The 9,283-nt window shown below is 47.9% G+C and overlaps 1 protein-coding gene across 2 annotated transcripts; it reads left to right on the top strand.

The window, feature by feature from the left end:
* The first annotated feature begins 200 nt into the window (after positions 1 to 200).
* Positions 201 to 8,964, top strand: pex6 (peroxisomal biogenesis factor 6). 2 transcript variants are annotated; one of them, XM_022760662.1, is made up of 18 exons: positions 201 to 734; positions 1,784 to 2,404; positions 2,707 to 2,873; positions 2,954 to 3,037; positions 3,220 to 3,337; positions 4,129 to 4,262; positions 4,370 to 4,475; positions 4,846 to 5,048; positions 5,168 to 5,354; positions 5,467 to 5,543; positions 5,668 to 5,785; positions 5,902 to 6,107; positions 6,578 to 6,639; positions 7,019 to 7,127; positions 7,342 to 7,458; positions 7,954 to 8,031; positions 8,214 to 8,353; positions 8,664 to 8,964. In XM_022760662.1, exons 1-18 carry the CDS (start codon positions 207 to 209, stop codon positions 8,798 to 8,800), a joined length of 3,192 nt encoding a protein of 1,063 aa, XP_022616383.1. In that variant the 5' UTR covers positions 201 to 206; the 3' UTR covers positions 8,801 to 8,964. The 2 variants fall into 2 exon arrangements, with proteins under 2 accessions (XP_022616383.1, XP_022616384.1); XM_022760663.1 differs by having other exon boundaries at positions 4,373 to 4,475.
* The last annotated feature ends 319 nt before the right edge of the window (positions 8,965 to 9,283 follow it).

Consider the following 9,283-nt stretch of genomic DNA (forward strand, 5'->3'; position numbering starts at 1 on the left):
ATACATGCACATTGTTTTTTATTGTAAATGACTGTAGTTATAGTTCAAGTACTGTAATGGAAGTAAAAGTACTAGAAAAATGTAAATAAAAAAATAAAAAAATAAATAAAAGTTTTATGTGTTGTAGTTCCATTGGTCGGCCACTAGGGGGCAGTAATTCAGCGCCGGAAACTGTAAAGCAGCAGCGGTGATGACGCAGGTCCAAGATGGCGGTGCAGGTGGAGTTGTGTTGTGTGGAGAGTTTCCCCTCACACCTGAGTCCTCTGGATGGTTTGATACTAAGGTCTCAGCTGGACTCGGTTTTCCAGAATGACACGGACCCGCCGACCGTCCTCTTCGTCCCGCAGCGGCCTCAGAGCTCCGGGGGGCCGGGTATTTTACTGTGCGTTCACCCGACAACCGAGGAGGAGACAGCGGGATGCGGAGGGAGGAACTCCCCCAGAGCCGACACCGAGTCCCGTAGCCGGGTCCGGCTGTACACCAGTCGCTTCTTCCTTCGGCACCACGGGCTCCAGCGGCTCGGCAGCTCCGGGACCGTCCGGGCTCTGGAGCCGGTCAGCCTGGACAGAGTGGTGCTGGGAGCCCGCAGCAGGCAGAGTCTCCGCCTGGCCGGAGCTGAGCAGTTCACAGGCGGGCTGCTGGAACTCTGCCGCCCGGGACAGTGGCTGCTGGCCCGGCAAGGGGACCCGCTGATGCTTCCCCGACACCCGCTGCTGGGAGAGGACCCGGGACAGGTGAGGCAGGTTATTTCTAGACTGAAGACACGTAAACAGTTTATTAACATCACGTTAACACTTCAGTGTCTACCGGAAGCAAACAGGATGCATGTGTGTGAACATTTCAACACTGACACGTTCAGTTTTCACTTAAAACTTAAAGTAAAGTGTTAAAGTTTAATGTTGCAGTGATGGAAGAAAAACTCAGATCCGTAGCTCAAGTGAAAGCAAGTAATAGATTTAAAAGTAATAAAGAAGTAAATAGCCTGATAAAAGTTGTAAGTCCTGCATTCAGAGTTTTACCCCAAAATATGAAATTAAAAAACATTTTTTTTCCAAGTCTAAGATGAGAAGATGAGAAAATGTAATGAAAGACAATTAAAACAGTTTTACACAGTCATATCTCAACAAACTTTATATCTCTATAAAACAGAAAAGGCCAGAAAAATAAATAATAAATAATGCAGTATGATTATGCAAATTGGAGGATTTTTTTTGTTGTGTTTAATGTTTTTATGTCAAATATATTATTAATATATGACATATTATTATATATGTTTAAGTATATTATTTATTGTTTGTAGTTTTAAGTTTTGCCGGGTTAACAACTTACATGGATCCACATAACAATTACTGGAACTGTTATTATTATTATTGTTATTATTAATTAATAATTAATAATTAAAACATGGCTGCAGTTTTCCCTGTTTTTCCCTGACTCTGCAGTACGGCTGCAACTAATGATTTTTCCAATTATTGATTAATCTACTAATTTATTTACTTGATTAATTAAGTTTTCAGTCATGGAAAATAAACATAAACAGAAAATATTCACATTCCAGAAGCTGCAGCGAGTGAGTTTCTTCTCTTCATTTTTAATGGTTAAAAAATGTATATTTAAATTAATTAATAATACTAAAAGTCTGTCACATTTAATATTTCATGTGGTTCATGACCGCTGCTCTGTGCTCAGACCTGGTCCAGGTCCAGGTCCTGGTCCTGGTCCTGGTCCTGGTCCTGGTCCTGGTCCGTAAGGTGTTTTCTCTTGTTGGTGTTGTCGGGTGCAGCAGCAGCTGTTGGACCTGTTGGTGTTGGAGTGCAGTCCTGTAACACAGGGGCGGATCACGGCCGACACCTCTCTGGTTCTGACGGACTGCTGGGACTCGGTGGACCCCCCTGGCGCCCCCCCGCCCTGCAGACCGTTCAGACTGTGCGTGTCAGACTTTGCTCACTACGCCGACGGCCTCGGAGGGGGGCGGTCTCTTCTCGACAACAGGAAGCTGCTGGGCTCGGGGTTCTCGGGCATCCTGCAGGCGCTGGAGTGCAGGGTGGACGTCCGCGTGGTGAACACTCAGCGATGGGTCGGGGTCAAAGGTCAGCAGGGAGCAGCTGTGGACGTGGACAGCTGCGTGTTTGTGAGCAAACAGCTGCTTCTGCGGCTCGGCCTGTTCAACCAGGAGTGGGTGAAGCTGTCCAGGCTGGGCGGATCCTCCAGACCCCCGCCGGCTCAGGCCGATGTCAGGGGGGGGGTCTGCAGGGACCGGCTGGTGTCTGTGGTGGTGGTGGATTTAACACAGAGTTCAGACCTGCAGAACCAGGACGAAGTCGGTTTCATCTCAGCGACTCTGTGGTTCAACATGACTGAAGGAGAAATGATCCCAGTGAGCAGCTGCACGCTGAGGATGAAGGTGCGACACACTCAGCACTCATTATTGTCATCAATTAATCTGCAGATTATTTTCTCTAGTCATCAGTTCATTGATCTGTGTATTGAAGTAAAAACACCAAACTCTTGCTGTAATGAAGACGTCACATCAGTCAGTGTCCAGTGTTCTCTGTGTCACCAGAGACAGATGTGTCAACACCTGAACAGAGAAAACCAAACCGAGCTGCGTAGAGAGAAGAGAGAAAATGTCTGTGTGATCTTGGTGCTCTGGCTCTTCATCATGTCCTCGCTGAGTCTCTGTGGTCTCTTGTGGTTTGGTCTCAGAGGTGGAAACCGTCTCCCCCGGAGCCCGGCGGTCGCTCCGACAGTTTCTGTCGCTCGGCTTCTCCGCCACTCGCCAGCGAGCTCCACATCCAGCCGGTGGCGTCTCCGCTGCACAACAACCTTAGCTGCTACGACAACCTGCTGTCTGAACACTTCAGCACGCACAGGTCAGCTGACTGTCTCTGTCTCTGTCTGTCCAACACTGTGGTCTCCCAGTCTGACCAGTTTGTCCTCTCTCTCTGTGCAGACTGGTTTCACAGGGAGACATCTTATCGGTTCCAACTGGAAAACATCCAGACCTGCTGGAGAACAACTCTGAGGGCGTCCACAGGTACCACACCTCAGTCCTGACCGGACACACCTGGACACATCTGTATTATTTCTGTCTAATTTCACGCTGCTCGGATGTTTTGACTAGTATCTTAAAAATGAAAATTAACACTATAAAACCAGGAGACAGGAGATGATTTATTCATACCATGATAAGTCTGTGTGACCTTTGACCTCTGTCAGGTGTCCAGTGCTGTTCTTCAGAGTGCAGAAGGTGTGTCCGTCTGCTGAGAGAGAAGAAGAAGAAGAAGGAGGAGGAGGAGCTCACCTGGCGGACAGATTTCACACCTCACTCTACATGGTGACCTTTGACCTCTGGCTGTTTCATAATCAACTCAAAATATTTTACTATTTCAAATGGATAAATCCTGATTTCACTGTAGAGCCGTGAGCAGAGCAATGATTCGCTCAACCCCTCCGTACCTCTCTCTCTCTCTCACACACACACACACACACACACACACACACACACACACATACATACCTGTTTATTTGCATATGAAGCAGGAAGTGAGATCTGATCACACGTTGTAAAGCCCAGTGTGAACTGACGTACTAAGACTACGTCCACACGACCACGCTTTCATTTGAGACCAGTGTTTTCAAACTGAAACAATCTCCGTCCAGACTAACGCACCTGAAAACACACACGTACACTGAGCATGTGCGAGCCGGTGTAAACAGGAAGCAGATAGACTACTCTGCAGTTGATTAGCAGCAGTGAGCGACTGTGGGTGTCTACATCATCGTTTCCAGTGTTTTCAAAATAAAACGGGTCCAAAAGTCTTCAGAAAATACCCGGGGTCGTGTGGACAGGTGGAGGTAACGTAGGAAAAGAGATGATTTTTGAAATGAAAACATAGTCGTGTGGAAGTAACCTTAGAGAACCGGTCTGAACCGGTCTGAACCGGCCTGAACTGGGCCACAGACCTGATATTTGGTCTGAGTCTCCACTTGGAGGAGAGAAGCTCGAGCTCTTCAGACGGACGATGAAACGACTCGACCCTGGAGCGAATCCACCGCTCATCTGTTGCCGTGGAGACAGTCGTGCGGCTCCAGTATCAGTGGACGTTTGTTTGTGTGTCTCCTCAGGGAGCGTCCACCAACAGCCCCGTCCCCTGCTGCTTGGTGGAGGGAGCGTCCCTGTGGAGCAGTCTGTCTCCTCCGGGCCTCAGCAAGACGGTGGACCTGATCAGCAGCATCGTGCTGCCCCACCTGCACCACAGGTAACTCACCTGAACACGAGGATCTGACTGGTCCCCGTAAGACCTATAGTAGACAGAGGCATGATGGGACATGTGGTCAGTGATGTCAGTGTTGTTTGTGGTTGCAGCAGCTCTCTGTCCGGTTGCACCGTCCTCCTCCACGGTCCGGCAGGAAGCGGGAAGATGACGGCGGTCGGCGCGGCGAGTCGCAGACTGAACCTCCACCTGCTGAAGGTACGACGGCCGACACGCCTCAATCATGGAAAAAAATCATAATCCTGATTATTTTGATCAATACTGAGATCAGGATTATTCAACATGATCAGGTGAACAGATTATTACTCATGACAAAGAGTCCACTCCAGATAAAATCTGTATTTTACATATTATATGAAACTTCACATGTTTGGGTGATAAAATGAATTAATTATGAATTATTCATTAATTTGACTAAGAATGGTGTTTTCATCCTTTAATTATTAAATGTATAAAATTGAATATAATCTGAAAATCTGTGTCCTGGAGCTCACAGGAAGTCTTTCCAAAAATAAATGCCGTTGCCTAACGTGTGTGTGTGTGTGTGTGTGTGTGTGTGTGTGTGCAGGTGGACTGTGTGAGCGTGTGCGCCGACACTCCTGCAGCCTCTGAGGTGAAGCTGACGTCGGCGTTCCGTCGGGCCGACGCCCTGCAGCCGTGCATCCTGCTGCTCAGGAACCTGCAGCTGCTGCTCAGAGCCAGAGGGGGCGCCGAGGAGGACGGGAGGGTCCGGGCCACGCTCTGCCAGCTGATCAGCAGCGCCCCCACCAGGTCACTGAGCACCTCTAACCTTCAGACTGTAACACCAGAACCAGAACACCAGCTGGTCTGGACTGGACTGGACCGGTTAGAGCAGCAGGTTAACGCTATGTGTCTCTCTCTGGTTTCAGCGTGGTAGTCATGGCGACGGTCTGCAGACCTCGGGATCTGTCCGCGGGTGTCATGGCGGCGTTCGTCCACCAGGTGGCGATCGAGAGTCCCACTGAAGAGCAGCGGCGCTCGATGCTGCTCAGCCTGAGCCGAGACCTCCAGCTGGGGAGGGACGTGAACCTGGAGAGACTCGCCAAGCTCACAGCGGTACGCCTGGGTCCGGACCAGGACCAGGACCAGGACCAGGACCAGTCAGACCTACACCAGTCCAGTTAGAAACCTGACTGTGACTTCATTACCTTGTGTTTCTCATCCTCAGGGTTTCGTGTTGGGGGACCTGCAGGTTCTGGTGTCTGAAGCCGGACGAGCTTCCTGCAGGAGGCTGATCCAGAGCTGGTGAGACCGGAGGGCTTTAAACACATGAAGAAGACTCGTTTTTAAAGGGTCGCAGCCTCATTGTGTGTGTGTGTGTGTGTGTGTGTGTGTGTGTGTGTGTGTGTGTGTGTGTGTGTGTGTGCAGTGGTGGTCGGGAGGAGGAGGACCTGTGCTCCAGTGGAGTGACCATCCAGAACCAGGACTTCACCTCGGCCCTGGAGACCCTGCAGGACGTCCAGTCCAAGGCCATCGGAGCGCCGAAGGTGATGACACACAGCTCAGTGTGACGAGCCTCTAGCGCCGTCTGAGTGTTGACGGTTTGGTTTAATGTGAGTCGTCCCCCCCCCCCCACACCATTGCTCCACCTCTGAACCAACAGATCCCTGATGTGCGGTGGGAGGATGTCGGAGGTCTGCAGCAGGTGAAGAAAGAGATCCTGGACACGGTGCAGCTCCCTCTGCAGCGTCCAGAGCTCCTCTCTCTGGGTCTGAGCCGGACCGGAGTCCTGCTGTACGGACCGCCGGGGACCGGGAAAACCCTGCTGGCCAAAGCCGTGGCCACTGAGTGCTCCATGACCTTCCTCAGGTGAGATCACCTTCGTCTTCCTCCGGTCCTTCCCCGTCGGGACAAGATTACACGCAAAATAGCAGCAGTGTTTTTATTCCCCTGCGCGGGCGACGGTCAGATGGTTTTGTTTTCAGGTTGTCCATCCATCCGTCTCGCTCTCATGGACACGATATCTCAGTAACACCTTGGCAGAACTTCTTCAAAAATATGTGAAATATTTAAAAGAGATGATTCAAACGCTTCATGAAAGAAATTTGTTTTTAGAAGCGATTTAAAAGAAGATGCTGATTTTCATCAGGCAGGTTGTTGCAGAGCTGACCTCAGGCTACGCTCACGTTGACAGGGCAGAAATATATAGTATATTTATACTCTGGGGCCATGAAGAGCTTTAAAAGTCAGAAGTAGAATCTTAAAATCGATGAAATCAACAACGCTGAAATCCAGCGTTGTGCTGTTGCTGATGTGTCTGATGTTTCTTCTTGTTTCAGCGTCAAAGGTCCAGAACTCATCAACATGTACGTGGGTCAGAGCGAGGAGAACATCAGAGAAGGTTTGTATCGCTTCACGTTAAATAAAGCTCATCACACATCTTAGGACAGCAACATGAACATATATACATATAAACATGAAATATATACATGTAAACAAAATATATACATATATACACATAAACATATATACATATGAACATACATAAAGGTTAAAGGTAGAAATGAGGTTTTCAGTGATTCGGGCAGATCTGAGGACAAATGTAAAGATGGTAGAGCAGCTACAAAGTCATGTGATCTGACTAATTAATAATAGATAACTAAGTAACATGTTGTTGTACGTTTCCTTTAGGACATTTGATATTTTTCTGTGATATTTTATTCAAGGTTAATTAAAAAGAGAGTTAATTAAATCTGACTGTATGTCCATGTTGTGCTCAGTGTTCTGCAGAGCGCGCTCAGCAGCTCCCTGTGTCGTCTTCTTCGATGAGCTGGACTCTCTGGCTCCCAGCAGGGGGCGCAGTGGAGACTCTGGAGGGGTGATGGACAGGTGAGTGTTTACCTGCTCTCACCAGGCTGCAACTTTAACAACGTTTTGTTCTTTCACATCCCACATAATCTTCTGTTTGTTGTTTTTCGTTTACTCATCTTTTCTGTCTTGTTTTGTTTTTAAATCGCTTTCTTTTATTGTGAAGCCGTCTGTGACACCTGTTGTTCAGCTGCAGCAGGATGAACAAAGTTTGGTTGAATCTCTCTGTGAACAGAGTCGTGTCTCAGCTGCTGGCCGAGCTCGACGCTCTGCACTCGTCTGTCGGGGTGTTTGTGATCGGAGCCACAAACCGTCCGGACCTGCTGGACCAATCCCTGCTGAGGCCCGGCAGGTTAGAGCTGACACACACACACACACACACACACACGTCAGTCTGATTCAGAGGTTATGTTTAGACCTCTTTACTGTTTGTAGGTTTCCATTCACATTAAGAACAAGCCACGGGGCGTCGTGTGGCGTCGTGGTCTAAGCAGGCGCCCGATGTGTAGAGGCTACAGTCCTCGCTGCAGTTGAGTCCCGCATCGGACGGCCCTTGCTGCATGTCACTCCCCCTCTCTCTGCCTCCCCATTTCCTGTCTCTCTACTGTGCTATCAAATAGAGGCATAAAAAAGCCCCCAAAAAAATATACTTTGAAAAAAATAAATAAATAGAACATGAACGACCCAGAGATTATGTTGGACCAACGCAATCATCACTCATTTAATCCAATCTTACCCTCAGAGTTTAGAAAGTTCAGCACTGGCTCGCCTCACCTCTCCTCCGACCGACTCGTTTCTGTGATCTCAGACTGTGAAATGTTAAACTGCGTCTCTCTGTCGTCTCCAGGTTCGATAAACTGGTCTACGTCGGCATCAACGAGGACCGAGTCTCTCAGCTCCAAGTTCTTCAGGCCATCCTCAGAAAGTAAGAACAGCCCCCCCTACAGGATTACAGCCCATTTACATTTAGTCTGGAGCAGTCACTGCAGGAAAACGACCCGTCACTAACTGCCTCTATGTGTTTGTGTAAATTGTCTCAGTGATACGAACAGAGGATGCTCAGTGAGTGAAAAACAAACATAAAAACATATTTAATCTGGACTCCAGGTTCCAGCTGGATCCTGCGGTGAACCTGCAGGACGTGGTGGATCGCTGTCCGGCTCACGTGACCGGCGCTGACCTTTACGCTCTCTGTTCAGACGCCATGACGGCCGCCATCAAGAGGAAAATCTCTCTCATCGACGAAGGTAAGAAAACAGGAACAACAGGTCTGGAACATTTCAACCACGGACGTCTTGAAACATGTGCACAGGGTTTGAACAGACACAACGCACCTCTAATGCTTTTATTAAATACTCCCCAGTAACTTGTGTTTGTTTAGACATTCAGCTAAAGAATTTTCACAGAGAAGCAACAGTGCTAATTAATTAATATCTACACCAAAAGGTTAGAATATAAATCAAATACACACTAATCTGTGAAGGTGTTGCTGTCTCAGCTTCTCCAGTCACACTCTCTCTCTCTCTCTCTCTCTCTCTCTCTCTCTCTCTCTCTCAGGTCTGGACTCAGAGGACTCCCCTGTCCTCCTCTCCGTTGAGGATTTCTCCACAGCGTTAGAAAACTTCAAGCCGTCTGTGTCGGAGCAGGAGCTGCTGCGATACAGAAACATTCAAGAGAAACTCACCGTGAAGTGACACCAGGAGAAATAGATTCCAAGTGTTCATCCTCAGAGACTGACGGACGACCACGTCCACACTTCAACACTTAACCACATGTTTTAAGAGGCTGAGGACTTGCTTGACGGTCTAACTGTATAATTAAGGAATCATCTTTGTATAATACTGTAAAGCAATGTAAATTAACAATGTAAATGATGTAAAGTTAATTTATATAATTGTAAAATGTAATTAATAAAGACATAAGCTAATGAAAACAGATGTGTTATTTGGTTTATTCGAACAGAGGCACTGTCACGACATCATCTGCTCAGATTGGCCACCAGTTTCTTCACACAGCTGAGACCCAGATGCTGAATGTATGCTGGAGTAAAGATGGAACTTTTCAGCTGGATCATACTGAGCACTTCGACATACATGTATACTTTCATGGATATGAATATATGTATATATGCATATATACACATATGGTTATATATGTACATACATACACACGCTGTA

This window comes from Seriola dumerili, unplaced genomic scaffold (assembly GCF_002260705.1).
Source record: "Seriola dumerili isolate Sdu_G_001 unplaced genomic scaffold, Sdu_1.0 BDQW01000349.1, whole genome shotgun sequence".
NCBI classification, from domain to species: Eukaryota; Metazoa; Chordata; class Actinopteri; order Carangiformes; family Carangidae; genus Seriola; species Seriola dumerili.

Bases quoted from the DNA above. Each gene is read 5' to 3' on its own strand.
- pex6 (XM_022760662.1), top strand. From the start codon at position 207: ATGGCGGTGCAGGTGGAGTTGTGTTGTGTGGAGAGTTTCCCCTCACAC. The intron at 5,049-5,167 runs GTCACTGAGCAC...CTCTGGTTTCAG, and splicing joins ATCAGCAGCGCCCCCACCAG to CGTGGTAGTCATGGCGACGG. The intron at 6,108-6,577 runs GTGAGATCACCT...TTCTTGTTTCAG, and splicing joins TGCTCCATGACCTTCCTCAG to CGTCAAAGGTCCAGAACTCA.